General features: G+C 32.0%; 1 protein-coding gene across 1 annotated transcript in view; it reads right to left on the bottom strand.

Annotated features, from left to right (window-relative positions):
• LOC129219424 (very long-chain specific acyl-CoA dehydrogenase, mitochondrial-like) overlaps positions 1 to 16464 on the bottom strand; it is a 74640-nt gene that overhangs the window by 21789 nt on the left and 36387 nt on the right. The window contains 9 exon segments of the mRNA XM_054853822.1: positions 549 to 601; positions 604 to 706; positions 708 to 727; positions 3080 to 3323; positions 3422 to 3610; positions 5136 to 5330; positions 6129 to 6242; positions 9277 to 9408; positions 13671 to 13874. Of these exon segments, the coding sequence (XP_054709797.1) occupies positions 549 to 601; positions 604 to 706; positions 708 to 727; positions 3080 to 3323; positions 3422 to 3610; positions 5136 to 5330; positions 6129 to 6242; positions 9277 to 9408; positions 13671 to 13874 (1254 nt within the window).

Here is a 16464-nt window from a genome sequence, read left to right as displayed (position 1 = left end):
AATTTAGTGCCCCTTAAGTGAGTGAATGACATGGTTGGAAAAGTACAATGATTCAATAATTAATTTCCCTGAAATTAAAGTCTTGAAACTTAAAAGTTTTCTCCCCCTCCCCCCCCCCCCCCCCGCAGATTAGGCATATGGGTGCCATTGTCTGTGCATGCATTAAATAAATTTCACTATACAACCTTTCAACAAGAGCTTATAAAAAGAAATATTTAAGAAAGGATTTTTTTCACAATGAAAGACTTATTTTTCACTCAAAAAATCTTAAAAAGTAACTGTAATGATTAAAATGAAACAAGGATTATTTCATTCCTAAATCAATAATTTTGTTAAGCAATTATCTGTAAGATTTTAATGGGCATTACGATGTAATCAATGAAGAATATTGTATCGAAATATGCATTACATAAAAAAAACTAAATATTAAATCAAAATTTTATCTATTCATGAGTAATGTAGAATATTTGTTATCAGTTAAACATGAGACATTTGATTAGCTCAACAATGCAAAAATTACTGTATGAAGATGAAACTTGAGCACTTACTAAGATGCCAGAATCTGATAAATTTGGATGTATATGGTCAGCAAGTGAAGAGGACTACTGAGTCCTACAACTCTCTTTACTCTTTTTGCACCTTCATCAAATATTAGTCCAAAATTTGTAGTAGGGTTTTTTAGAGCTTTTTGTAATTCTTTGAGATGGACTACCAGCATGCTGTAAACCTGTAGGAATTTTATCAATACAAGGTTACATAGCAATTAGTATCAACAGTTTTTAAGACTTAAAAACATTTTCAATGCTGTACTGCTGAAAAAGAAAGTAGAATTAAATCAATGAGTCTGAAAGACAATCAGCTCCTTTTTTAAGACCCAGGGGGAATGACTTATATTTTCAGGACTCATTGATTCAATTAAATTTGTGTTTTTACTACAATATACGGTCAACCCTTGATAACTCGAAGTCCTAAGGGACGGGCTAAAATGTTTGAGTTATTGGTAGTTCGAGCTATGGGAAATTTCCACAACAGTCTCAAGAATTGGGGACCTGATGAAAACTTCGAGATAAAGGAATATTCGAGTGATAAGCTTCAAGTTATCGAGATTCGACTGCATAGATTTAAAGCTTTAAAGCAGATTATACAATATGTAAAGTCTGAAAAATTTAAATAATATAGTTCAAACAATTATAATTGTGATTAAGATGGAAAAGCTTGAGTAAATCACAAATTGTCCAAAAAATACAGCATATAGCTACTTTGAGGCTACAATGGAACCTCTTCATCAGTGCAAAAGAGCTTGTTAACGTCTCTGCACCCCCCCTCCTAGCGATGTAGAGCAATGCTTGGGGTCTTGGCTCTTGGAGCCAAGAGCCCTAAAGCCTCCTTTTAAGGAGAGGTGAGTGTGAAAACCACCCCTCAGGAGATGCTCTTCGAACGTTAGTGGATGCAGCCGTAGGGCTCTTGCTCTCAATCTTAACTAGAAAGGATACAAGTGTATCCTATGCTTGTTTCATTATCTAATGCCTTTACTGAAAATAAATTACCTTATTTTTTCACCAACGACTCATCAATGCAATCAACAAATGTCACATACAGTCTACTGCCGGAATTTTAGTTTTCCCCCTGATCCAGGCAGCTTCAGGGCTTAATGCAACAACAAATTTGTGAGAGAGCTTACTTTAGCTAAAAAACATCAGTACAGTCATCCTTTGCTACTTCGCGCTTTGACTTTGGCAGCTTAACAAGGATTAACAAGGGTTGACTGTATATGAGTGATTTTCTCAACATGTTAACTTTTGGCAGTGACAAGTAGGAAACCTTCTTCTTGAAACCAATTGGTAGTTCTTAATTTTTAAAAAAAGACAAAACATTTTAGGACACAAATCAATGATCAGCAATAAAAAAAATATAAGTTTAATAACAGTTTAAAATTTAAATTGTGAGGAAAAATGTAATTGCCGTTCCTTTACCTTAATACTACAAATACTCTGAAAGAAGTTTCTAACCTTTTATTAATTAAATAATGAAAAGAATAAACAAAATACATAATTTAAAATGATATTTCATAATTTTTTTAAAAATCCTAAAAAAAAAAAGCAGATTATATCTAGAATTTTGAAGGAATATTTCTATTATCTAAATATTTCTACTGAATGAAACACTAACAATAACAATACTCTGGGCAACACTTATTCCTCTCTTTTCAATAGCTCTCGTAAATCTGCACACAATCACGCAGAAATCTCCCCCAGCTCCATCCTCTTCCCCAGCTACTCTGATCCAGCTATCCCAAAGCAGCTAAAGAATGAGCATGCCATGCTTTCATTGGTCCATATCAAAGTCAGGTCAAGCCCGAGAGGCCTGGCTACATTGTGAGAAGCTTTTCATTCGCCAATTATTGTTCTTCTGATTTTCACGGATTGATGCCAGCAGAAAAGTCTCTCCATATCACTTTCCAGGTCATTTCATCTGTTTTCCAGGTATAAAGCTCAAATTTGCAAGATTCCCCCACTTTTCCCGGAATTTTTGAGGACAGAATGACAAAGCCGGTATTTTCTGGGGCGTATGAACCCTGACACACCACTGGTTTATCTATCTATTTGGTACATATACCAGTATCTTTTTGCTGTGGTATGTTCTCTTATGGTTTTGTTTTTGTGCATTGAGTACTTTTGCACTGATGAAGAGGCTCCATTGCAGTCTTGAAATAGCTATAGGCTGTATTTTCTGGTCAATTTGTGCTTTATGAATGTTGTTCTTATCTTAACCATGCAAAGCATCTTCAATAATTTTGCATTCAAATGCTAAGATGCAATATATCACCAGATGTAAATAGTTCCACACAAATGGCTTTTTAAAAATACTGACTGACATCACTTTTAAATTTTTTGGACAAATTTAACAAAGAAATGGATCAAAACACTGAATTAAAATGAAATGTGGGAAGGAAAAAAATGTTAAAAAAATAGTGATGTAATATGCACTAAACCATAAAATTGATAATTCAATTCCTTTATTTAATTATTTTAATTTCTTATTGAATGCAAACTCTAATGAAAAAAATTTAAATTTTTACCTGTTAAAGCAACAAAAAGGCGAAGAATGTCATTGGTTCCTTCAAAAATTCGAAATATCCTTAAGTCTCGAAGGACACGTTCCAGACCAGCAGATCTCATGTAACCCATACCTCCAAGAATTTGAATGGCTTCATCAACAACATACCATGCTGCTTCTGATGCAAATACTTTACTAATAGCAGCTTCTAATTGGAAGTCTACATATCCTCTATCCATGTTACCAGAAACCATGTATGCCATTGACTATAAGGGGGGGGGAAAAAAGGAATGTATGTAAAATAAGGTACATTTTCCAAATAAATAAACAAATAAATAAAATTACACACATAGAAAAAAAATACCTCAGTAACATATTGGGCCATGCACATTCTTGTCAATTTTTCTTGTGTTGTACCATAGGTACTTATTTTATTTCCAAACTGCTGTCGGTTCATGGCATGATCAGTAGCCTTTTCAATGGCTACTCTCATTGTTCCGCTGAGACAAGCAGCCATACCAAACCGTCCATTATTTAATATGTTCATTGCTATCTAAAAAAGGAGAATAACGTAAGTATGAAAAAGGTTTTTAGCATCAAGGTCATCAATTTTGCCGGAAATAACAAATGCACTTGAAATCAATTTTCCAGGTATACGTGAAGTTACTGAACTTTGTACGTGCGTTATGTTTTTACTAAAGTTTAAATGCTTTAAGTGATTTTGATTATGAAATAGAAAATAAAACTGTTGACTCTTGATATCTTAAGCGTCTGGGAAAAGAAAATATTAGATATCATCAAAAAATAAGGTGTCAAAAATAAACTAAGCCATCAGTTTTTAAGGAACAGCATTTTTTTTTCAAGCACAAAAGCCATTTAACAGCTTCCAGCAGATATCAAACTTCTATGCTTGATATTCTATCCAAAATTATTAATAAGTCTTTCAATAATAAACTCTTAAAATAAAAAATATTTCCAAGTGAACTCACTGAAGTTTTGCCATTATATGACAAAAATAATTCAAGTTTTATTGATAATAAGTTGTAAAATTTCCTGATTTCCTAGTTGTGTTACCACCCTGTCTTTGTAAGGTAAGGAAACCATTGGTCATATTGAAAAATGGGGGAAAAAATTTCTTCTCGTATGAATCTCCAGTCATGCAGAAGGAATTCTGGCAATGAGGAGAAGGATATACAGTTTGACCCCGCTATAACGAACCCTCATCAAACTGTCTAAAGAGATCACTACAGCCAAAGATTTGATACATCTGATTTTTCTGAAAAAAGTCTACACTTGCGAAGATACTTCTATAATGAACGTCTATATAACACAATATTTCTTTTAGTGATTATGATAAAAGTAAAACATTAATATAAGTTGCAAACAGTAATAAACTATACAAATGTACTTTCAGTCAGTTATTAACTCATAGATTTTAGACAGAAAGAGGAATTTCGGTACTAAACTGGTCAAGCAAGTCTTCCAATCTCAATACAATCAATAATTTGTGGTACCATCAAATCTAAAGAAGGCGGTTTAAGACCTGGTGCCCACAAACAAAATTGAGCTCGTTGCCGCACTGGAAGAGGGTATGGAAACAGTGTCAGAAACGATTAATGTAAACAAGTGGTAGAATCCGTGTAAAACATTGAATCCAGTAAAAATTGACGCATTCTAATAGTGATATTGCTTTTTCTTTTTTTTTGAAGATGTTTTTTCCCTTTTTAATTTAAATATTCTAATTTTTTGACTCAATGTAAACCTTCATCGCTATAAATTTTTGGATTATTCTGTCTAAGATTATTTTTAATTGAGTATATTTGAAATGAAATGCATGCTTTAAGGTCTAAGAAAGGTGGCACATTCATTTAAATACCTACTTTGCACTTATATTTGGTTAGAATAAACTTTTTTTCAAAAAGTAAGAAATATTCTATTATTTTGAATTTGGGTTGTATCGGCAAAAAATGAAGCATGGCAATGTACTGCAACTGAGTACAGTTTTAAACAATAGAATGCTGAAAATATTCAGTTGTGATTATCACCTTTCTGGTAGAAGTGATTTTGAATAAAAATACCTTAAAGCCTTCACCAACTTCACCAATTATATTTTCAGCAGGAATTTTACAGTCATCAAAAAACACTTCAGCTGTATTTGAAGCTTTGATGCCCATTTTTTTCTCTGGTGGCCCACTTGTTACGCCTCCGAATTTTCTTTCAACAATAAAGGCAGCCATTTTCTCTGCTGGCCCTGCAGGAGTTTCAACTGGAACCTATTTTAACATTAAGGAAGATAATTAAATAATTAACATTCTTGCTTGAGTTTTATCAAAAGCTCAAATTTTGGAATTCTAATATAGATAGAAAACAATAGGGAAATTGTCTTGTTTACATCATTTATCCAGAAAAACCAGAAAAGGAAGATGGCTTTCATATCCTCGGGCTCTATTTTTTTTCTTTTCTGATAAAGCCCAACCTGCTACTTCTTCACGGTTTTTACCCGCCCTCTGTCCTGCATTTAGTGTAGTAAGTGAAATAGAAAGGGGAAAAAAAAAGGGTAGTGGGAGAGGAGGGAAATGGGCTAAAATTTTCAAAAACATAAAAACCAGTATCACTTAGAAAGCAATGTGAATACACGACACTTCTGCTAAACCATGACGTAAATTAGAGTAGAAAGTAAAGCAACTTTACTTGAATCAGTGATCCAATATAAAATATGATTGAAGCATGAAGGGGATTCGTATAAATAATTGCCATAAGGTATTAAATCCCTTTAGTCTTGTTCAAGCTAAAGGTTTAATGAACATTTCTTCTGCCTCAAACATTATCAACTAGCAATACAGGACACCCACAGTAACTAGGATTTAGTATTATATAAAAAAATGAATTCAAACCAGTGTACAGCCAAATAAAAGTTTCATCTACAAATTCTTATGATAGAACTACATAAATGTTATTTGAAAAATGTCAACATAAATTATGAAACCCAAAATTGATCTTACTTTAAAATTGACAGTAAAAAAAGATAGATAATCAAAAACAGTTTTTTTTTCTCGAACCGAGTAAAATACCTTCGCAAAAACTGTAAATATGTCAGCAATGCCACCATTGGATATCCAGATTTTGCTGCCATTCATAACATAATATTTTCCATCTGGAGAGGGAACTGCACGAGTCTTGATGGACTGAAAAATACCATATTAAAACACTTTCTAAAAATGCTTTTGTATTTGCATAAACTTGAGAAACATTTGATACTTTAAATAATATTTGACACCAGTTGAAAAATGTTTGAACAAAACTAAGAGGGGTGAGAGCATCCATCAAGACAGCTCTTTATAGAACAGAGGTTTACCAAATTTCACTCTGAGAGTTTGCAAAGGTTAAACCTAGGAAAGGCACCCAACAAGTACTCCACATTTGATGCTATTTCTTTTACACTCGATAGCAGCACATTTTTAGAACATTGCTGTCAAACATTAATTGTACCCAAAATGATAATTCTTGTTGTATGATATATGAGTAGATTAATCATGATCTTATTGTATAAAATACTGTTGAAAGGGATAGTAGAAGCAAAATACTGGGGTTTCTTGAAAGATTTCACAAGCATGATTGATTGGAGAATCTTATGCAAATGATTGTTAAACCACTCTGAACCCTGCTGTTATTTAAATAAATGGGTAGGGTTGTTGTACCTTGGTATGCTTGTACCCCAGGACACTGCTAATTTCTTTCTATTTTTTGCAGCCATGTTTTTTGCAATCTCTAATAGTAACCTTCACCACTAAATGGTGCCATAATAACAATCACTATCAAAAGAGGTCAATTGATGATTTTGTGAGAAAGAAAATTTTATGACTCTGTAGTAAATCTTTTCTTAATTTTTATTTCATTTTTTGTCCTTGCATTTTTAAAACTAATCAACTGAATTTTATTTTGTTATAAAAGAGAAGTAACTTAAATATTTTGGTTAGGAGAAAATAATGATAGTGAATCTAGATAGACCATTATTTCGGTGTTTCTTAAACCACCTGGTGGTTGTACTTTGGGACAGCAAAACCTATTGTACCTTAGGACACGTCCCAAGTTGCATCATATGCATGGTTCTTAATAATTAAGATATGTTTAGGAACATGGGAAAATGTTCTAATCTGATATAGTCTTTTAAACACATTTAATGTTAGATAATTTATTAATTCATTATTTATGATTCATTATTCATTATTCAGAATTTAATTCATTATCATGAAAAAAAGAAACTTTTTTTTTTGTTTTTTTGGTGCAAAATTGGTTCTAGTATATGACTGTTCTGAAACATGAAGTAAAAAATTGCTTTGCAACTGTTGTTACATAAGAAGTATGATTCAGCTGTCATTTTCCAATAAAAGTTATGTCACCCTCACATTTCAGGGGTTAGTAACAAGTTGAGAAAAGCAAAAATGTTTTTTGGTCATCATTCATCGTAAATAGCTGTGAATAAGCTGTAAATTTCAGAAATTAGTTAACTTACTATGTACAATCATTTTTCATACTTTTGATATTCACGAAAATATAAGCCTTTCTTTCAACACTACGAATTATAATTGAAGGTTTTTGGCTCATATCACTCAAAGTTTTCCATCAAAGCTAACCAGACTTTCAGAAAACTTGACAACTTACAAGAGAGAAGTAATACTAAAATTTGAAATTAAAATGTTGAAAATTTGTCAAAATATGAACATTTAAAGCAATTAATTTTTCACTGCGCATGCACGAAAGATAGCAATTTACAACTTTTATAATCTAAAACTCAACTAGATTTCTCAACTTACTAAGAAATTCCAGTTCAATATCTTAAAAATTCAGAAAGTTATCCATGGTCTAATGAGCCGAATATCAACAATTCTTGGACAGCCGACGAACAGTGAGGGATCGTTCGTAAGTAAAATGTTTTTATCATGAACCACACTGAACAATTGCAAGCAAATGTTGAAAACTTTCGAACTACCCCCCCCCCCCCGACTTGTTGCCTATTGAAGAATTGTTGAAATTTGGCTCATTAGATTGCTGATAACTTTCTAAATTTTTAAGATATTGAACTGGAATTTCTTTTGTCAGTTCAGAAATCTAGTTGAGTTTCAGAAAGTTGAAAATTGCTATCTTTCGCACATGAGCAGTGAAAAATTAATTGCTTTGAACATCCATATTTTACCAAATTTTCAACATTTTAATTTCAAATTTTAGTATTACACTGGCTCTGAAAGTTTGACGGAAAACTTTGGGTGTTATGAGCCAAAAACCTTCAAATAAAATATGTAGTTTTGAAAGAAATGCTTAAATCTTCATGAACACCAGTGATACTTTCTCAAAATTATGTAAAATAATTGTAAATAGTAAGCTAACTACATTCTGAAATTTACAGCTTATTCTCAGCTATTTACGATGAATGATGATCAAAAAACGGTTTTGTTTTCCTCAATTTGTTACTGATTCCCGAAACACAAGGATGATATAACTTTTATTGGAAAATGACAGCTGGATCATACCTTTTATGTGACAAAAGTTACAAAGCAGTTATTCTATTTCCTGAGAAATCTGTAAAATTGCAAATTTTTGAAAGTGTCCCAATACTTTTGGTCATATAATGTAGAAACTGATTTGTGAACTATGACTTCCTTACCTGAAGCACTTTAAACAGCGTAAACTCTTATCATAACCTTTATCGGCATCAACTGAACTCAAAAATTTAAATTTTTAAGAACTGATTCTGTTTTTTTGATGAAACTTATCTGTAGTCCCCCCCTTCAATGATTAATTTATTCAAATTGAGAAAATTTTAATCCATCCATTTCGATCTTATACTTTGATTTGTTTCCAAAAAAAAAAAAAAAAAAAAATCCTTTGTACTTTACTTTTATTTTCATAAGCTAGTGAATAACTTTATTTTCAAATTTTGTGAAATACTTGAGCAGAGAAACATTTGCAAAACTGTAGCCTTCTATAAATACTTAAATTATGTAGAATATTGATTATTGGAAATACGGAAACTAAAACACCTTCATATACACAGCTTAGGGAGGGAGAAGGCAGAGGAAGGGGGGGGGGGCAGTTATTGTTCTCTCATATATTTTATTGAACACTAGAAGTTGAAGAAAAGTGAAATATTAACGCAAACACAGATTTATACAGGTCAAACAAATGAAATAAAATTTCATACACAATAGGGAAAATAACTACCCCTGCATCTGATCCAGAGCTTGGTTCTGTTAAGCAATATGCAGCGATTAATTTTCCACTTGCTAAATCAGGGAGATATTTTTTCTTCTGAGCTTCATTGCCAAACAACAATATTCCTTTGAAGCCAATAGACTGTAAAATAATGCATTTTATAAGGAATTAAAAGAAATAAGACCTAAAAATTAACAATAAGATAAACTTTATGGGTATTTTCCATTAGAAAAAAATCAACATTTGTTCTTTGATGAGTAAAATAAACACAGCACTAAATGAAAATTCAAAAAATGTACATACATTTCAAGAAAATTACCATAATACTTTATTATTAAGTCTTAACTGTATATTCTGGATTTCTTACAATCTTTACTACAGGGCTGCCACTGAGTTATGGTCTCAAAAATGGTTCTTTTAGTAGCCTCTTAAAGGAAAAATAGTCTGCAAATTAATAACCAAACAAGGAAAATAATATCTAAAATAGTTTCCCATTATGTTTTTTTAAGTATCACTAGTATTAAATCAAGCTACATATGCTTTGGTGAATAGACAAACCTCAGCTGCATGGCATCTAAGTGGGATCTCCTAGACAAGCAGAGTTCTTTCCAGTTACACACTAACCGTGTTCCCGACATTTTTTCATACCAATCTTACTTCAGTGATGAGATTGAAAGTTGTGCATATACAGTAGAACCTCGATCATTCGAGCTTCGATTAATTGAGGTTTCTGTTAACCGAGCCAATAATGAAATCTATGTTTCAAAAAATAATGTAAATTTAATAAAATAATGAATTTTAAGTTTGAGAATAAAAATACTTTCTGGAAAATTGTGTGCGTTTTAGATGCATCTTTTAATATTTAACTTGGTTTTGCTGAAAAAATTCCATTGACTTTTTAAAACTTACTGCAAGTTATTTTTCACTTTAGTTTTTTGAACTGTATAACATTACTTTTTATCCCTCCATCTTTGAAAAATATTCTATTGTATTTTTAATTTATACCATTTGCGATCGTGACAGGTTTTTATACAAAGCTTTGATTAACAGAGAATTCCGACATCCGAGTTACTATCGGTTCCAATCAGCTCGGATAATTGAGCTTCTACTGTAGTACATATATTTATAAAACAATGAAAACATAACAGCCCGTAATTACGTTTTTTGGAATGTCTCAAAACATATATAAGTTAAAATAATAATAATAACAATAATTCTTTTGAGTACTAATTAGCTACTTCTCTGTCTTTAAAAAAGTAAATTATCATCCCAGTAGTTCTGCATACCCATTAAACAAAGCATAAATTTCGACCATTTTCACAACATGATATGATGGATTAACCCAATAGTCTGTAAAGATACCATCTATTGTCTACCATATATCAACTGCAGTTCAACACTTTTCTGTTTCAAAGCATTGCTAACACAGATTAGTTATTTTATAAAGTGCAACAGAATTTTAAATAAAAAAACAAAACTGTTATTAAATTCACAATCACTTAAAATTATAAAGCAATCAAAAGCATTTAATTAATCTTACACATTGAAGTTTTATTTACATTACAGTAAAATGAAAAAAAAAAAAAAAAAGACTGGTTGTTCATTAAATAACATAAGGCTTATATTAGTACCCATCTAATTGTAATGGTTATTAGCAGGAGTGTGGTTCAAAAAAATTAAAGAGTCATCCCCTAAAATTTTTCATTATTTAATAAAGTTTAAATGTACTTAAAAATGCGATACAAGTTAGATAATACATATGTAAGTGAGTGTTGAAAACACACTGTAGTATTTTATATGATACATCAGGCTTTTAAATGACAAAAGAAAAATGCTTAACACTTCTCTTAAATTCACCATAACTTTTGCAGATAAAAAAATTGTTGATTTTTATTTACTTTTACATTGAAGCTTTATTAACATTTACAGAAAAATGAAAATCATAATAGGAAAGGTAAATCGCATGCTACTAATTTATTGCATTTCTGGCTTTAGATAACAAAAAGTGTGTGGATGTTGTTTATATTGATTTTCAAAAAGCTTTTGATAAGGTACTGCATGTTGCTCTTCTCAGCAAACTAATATAAGAATAGGAGGAAACTAATATAGGATAAGAGGCTAATATAGGAATAGGAGGAAAAACCTTACTTTTCGTTAGGAATTGGCTGACTTTAAGGAAACAGAGTAGTTGTGTGAGAGGAAATCATTCTAAATGGAGTGATGTTTTAAGCGGGGTTCCTCGGGGATCAGTTTTAGGGCCTCTTCAGTTTATTATTTTTTATGAATGACATTGATGAAAATATTTCTGGAAACATTTAATTGTTTTGCTGATGATGTAAAAGTTATGGGGATTATAGAGAATGAGGAACAAGTAAAACAGCTTCAAGAGGATTTAGATCATATTACTAAGTGGGCGGATAAGTGGGGTATGGCAGTTAATGTAGGTAAAAGTGCTACACTTAGGTCATGGAAATAAGCATACAAGTTATTATTTACAGGGTTCAGTCATTAGTCAGGCAGAAAACGGTATTGATCTGGGTATCTTAATAAATCAGGATTTCAAGTTTAGTCAACAGTGCAGCATTGCAAGTAACAAAGCCAACAGAATGCTTGGGTTTGTCAATAGATCTATTTCAAACAAATCTAAGAAGGTTCTTCTGCCTTTATGTAGGAGTTTAGCAAAACTTCATTTGGAGTATGCTGTTCAGTTTTAGTCTCCTTATCTCAGGAAAGATATTTCTGTTTTGGAAAGGGTTCAAAGAAGGGTTACTCGAATAGTAAGAGAACTTACAGATTTAGACTATGATAACAGACTTAATAGGCTTAATATGTATAGGCTAGAGGGCCTGAGGGGACACGATTCAGTTGTTTAAATTTATCAAAATAAAAGATGTTAACGGGTCAAATTTTTTCACGGAAAGCAAAACAAGGGGACAGTGGTTTTAAGCTATTCAAAACTCAGGCTAACCTAGAAATTAGGAAAAATTACTTCTTTAGTAGGGTTGCGGGCACTTGGAACAGCTTACTGAAGGGGTGGAAATGAGCAAGGGGGTGGATAGCTTTAAGAGGGTCATTGATCTTCATTGGGGACTTATAAACTAGGACATATGACTAGGACCAGCCTAGCTGGGCCCAGAGCCTGTTGTTGGTCGTCGCATTTTGTATTTGTATTTCTTCATCATATTAGGAATTAAACGAAATGAACAGTAACCTAGAAATAAAAAAAAACAACTTTATGGGTATTTTACATCAGAAAAAATCAACATTTGCTCTTTGGGGAGTAAAATACACAGTACTAAAAGACAAATTTAAAAGATAAAGAAGGATGCTGATTTTTGCTGCTTAAAAAAGTAGCTGAAAAGAAAATGCAGAAAGCAAAAGAAATGCATCAGTTAAATGGTTTCACATATAATGAAGCGAACAAAAAAAAAAAATTGCAGAAAATTTAAGTTTATGGCCCACCTAACACAGAGCTTCATCATATTAATATGAAGAACTACCATATCATACAAAAGTTATGTATTATGTTTCACTAAAGCACTATGTATGTAATCGCCCTACAAAGCTCCAGCACAATAAAGAGTCCACATTGATCCAAACAATTTGTCAATGGAAGCTTCTTGGAAAACGTACCCATTTCTGTTATGTATATTCATAAATTTTAAAACACCTTGATGGTTACGCCCTACAGTTTTAAAGTTGAAGAGGCTACAGTACTTACTGCTTTACATCTTTCATATGGTACTTATGTTGTTCATTGCCTATTACTCAATATGCTTTTTGTTTAAATCAATGCACAATTTATGTTAGCCCATTAGTATTTTTTTAGGATGTTGGTATTGAACGGAAAATGGACGTGGTGAAAAATCAAAATACATTTAATTTAAAGTGGGAATGATAAAAAACATAATGACACTGAATCATTTTCTCACATTAACAAATAAATTACAGATGACAGTGATTCTTTTTTACATCAGAAGCAAGAATACCCCTCCCCCCCCCAATACAGTTATTGAAATAGATAATGCTTTTCTCTCAAATTCCCCATCTTTTATTATGAAGAGACATACTACTGACAAAAGAACATATTAAAAAATAGTCAACTCTTTAAAATTCGCTAAATTGAAATGCACAAATGTCTGAAATCTGCACAAGATTTTGAATACATACAGTGGCATGTACAATTAGATGTTTAGTAGGAATGTAAGAAAATAAATAACATTACAAAAATTAAATGTTAAAAGGATGGAGTCTATTCTTTTCTCAGTTTTAATTTTAAAGTATAGTTTTATATCAAAGTGCTTCATAATTGTTTTTACTTAAATGCCTTTGTTTCAATTTGTGCGGGTTTCAGCAAGTTAACTGTATTCTGATAGCAAATTAGTATACTTAGTGAAACTTACTTGGTGAGCACCAAGAGTTATGCCAACTCCAAGATCATATTTGCCAACATCTTCCACCATTCTAGCATATTGCGTGTTTGTTAATCCTAAACCCCCAAATTGAACAGGAACTTGTAGCCCAAAAGCTCCAAGTTCTCCAAGCTGTTTCATTAAATGATCTTCCACTTTAGCCAATTCGTCATTTTTATCAGCATCATTAACTTCCTATACAGATAAATCAAAAGTGTTTCAGTTTATAAATCAAGAAAAAGAAAACACTTTTTTGATTAACAAAAATAGCAAAGAACAAAAAAAAAAAAAACCTTGTATATGGAGCATTATATACTAATACTGAGGGAAGATCAGTGGTTGGAAAAACTAAATTTTTTTTGTAGCGAACTATAACTACTTTAACACAAATGTAGTTAACTACAACTACTTTTTTCAAAATGTAGCAACTACAAACTACTTTTGAAATGTAGTCGCTACTTCGCTACTTTTTAAAATATAAATAAATAAATAACATACACATAGACAGTTTGAGGATTAAATAATAAAAATTCAAATAATTGTTTGGATTGATATATAGGCTCATTTGAACATGGAATATCACTATAAATTATTTATTTTTTCTTTTTTTCACTGAAACGATTCGTCAATCGAAACTTTTTTTACGATTTGCAAGAATATTTCCTGCAAGAAAGGGTTTAAAAGTGGAAGGAAAAAGAACATATTTTAAACCTTCAAATTTTTAATCTTTTCCTGGCAATAAATATTTCATTCAAGAAGTGTAACTCGGCTACTTGAAACTAAGATAAATTCAGTCATAATTTCATTTAAATTTTACATAGACATACATATGCATAAAATTGATTGAGAAGATGAAAAGCATATTTTAAGCAAAAGGGAAAAACTTTAATTTCCATTATATGAGTTAATTTTAAAGGAACTTATATTTCGTAGGAATTAATTGCTTTTGAGCTTCAAGCTAGGGAGGACGGACCTGGACGCCATCTCTTTTTATACGCCCCTGATAAAATGAAATAAAAGCATTTTTCAATTTTACCGAATAACCTCAAAAACTCACAACATTCAATAATTGACTTTTAATATGTTAATATATCTACACTCAATCAGTAAAAAAAAATAAAGAAATAAAAAAAAATATCCCAAACGGTACTACTAACTATCCGAAACATAACTAAAAATGCTTATTTTGTAGTAAGTTAATGTCCTTACTTATACTTAAAATACACCGCCAGCTCAGTTATTCCCAGTCGCTCATCTGGTTTGCTAATTCTGCATTAGCTACCAGTTTGTTTGGCTCTCTTGGCTCCCTTAAGAGATTTTTCGCCTCCAGCTCATGTGGTTCCTATTCCAGACTGTTGAGTGCTAAAAAGCACGAAACTGCAGTCCTCGGATGGAATAACTGAGCTGGCGGTGTATTTTAAGTAAAAATGCTTACTTTACTTCAAAGTGCAACTTTTAACAACAGTGGATTCGGGATGCAACGCAATTCCACTAACGTGAAATGGCTATATAGCGAGTTTTACTCGAGAAACGAATTTTGCAGCTGACGCGAATTCCTCACCCACAAAAAGAAAATTTTCTTAGCAGAAGTGCAGGGCTTCTACTACCTTCTTTCTTGGGTACTAAATATTAGTTTCGTGAATGGAATTTCCCTTTAGCATCATTGAAAGCCAAAATTCCCCACACCGTACTAGTCGAAACATCGGATTGTTAACGTACAAATCGCAGCCCTGCATCTTTTTCGTTCTAAATATGAAGTTGATGAAACATAATTTCACATAAGCGTGCTGTTTATCTAAAGTTTGAAAATGGAGGGGAATACAAAAAATTTCTGACAAATGAAGAAATGCACACAGTTTCGATGTGCTTTGTAGAATTAAATTACTGTATCTACTGTACAACAGTACTATTGTCGTGCTGCATTTTATTATTGCTACATACTATACATAACGTACGTACTGTTTCATTTTATGCCATTCTCTCCCGTTGCTTTTGTTCATCCTAATCTTATTTTTATTCAATAACACAGCTTTTTTTAAGAGTACAACGCGAAATATCAACCTAAAAGTTTTGAAACGATCCCTCGCGTAAGTTGAGATTCGACTGCATGTGCATATATGGCATTGATACTGAAAGCTTTTTTCTCAATGGACAAAGCTTGCACGAAACGAAAAAATTCTTTTATTTCTTTCTAAGCCATGCTCTATTCAAGGCGAATATTGGGAAAATGTGAAAGTTTCTATGCCAAAGAAACTAATGGCATCAGACAGATAGAACGTCTGGCGTCAAAATAATATGTCAGAGGTCAGCTCGTATTTTTCAGTCTTACGAATCTGATTGATGCAAGTTTTACTTGCGTAAGACTTGAACCAGTCAGATTCGTTTGAAAACGGGTTTTTTTTTGAAACTTTATTCAAAAGTAGTATCCAGAAATTGCTACAAACTACTTTTTTTTTGTAGCGAACTACTCGCTACTCTACATTTTTATTTAAAGTAGTGCGCTACACTACAAACTACTAAAAACTGTAGCTACTACAGTAGCGTCGCTACTTGTAGCGCACTACTTCTAACCACTGGGGAAGACTTAATGGAGATACTTCATAAATTTGAAACTCTTCAAAGAACAATTTATTGTGTACAAGGAGGAGGGAGGGTGGCAGGGCTACAATGCACTTACAAAAATAGGAGTAAGAATTATCACAAAAAGAAATTTAAACGAGCATTGTAATTAATTTTAAATACAGTGAAGCACCATTTATACCTTTTTGAAGAGACTGTATGAAAA

This window comes from Uloborus diversus, chromosome 3 (assembly GCF_026930045.1).
Source record: "Uloborus diversus isolate 005 chromosome 3, Udiv.v.3.1, whole genome shotgun sequence".
In the NCBI taxonomy this organism is placed as follows: domain Eukaryota; kingdom Metazoa; phylum Arthropoda; class Arachnida; order Araneae; family Uloboridae; genus Uloborus; species Uloborus diversus.
This window is presented reverse-complemented; position numbering and strand designations above follow the sequence as displayed.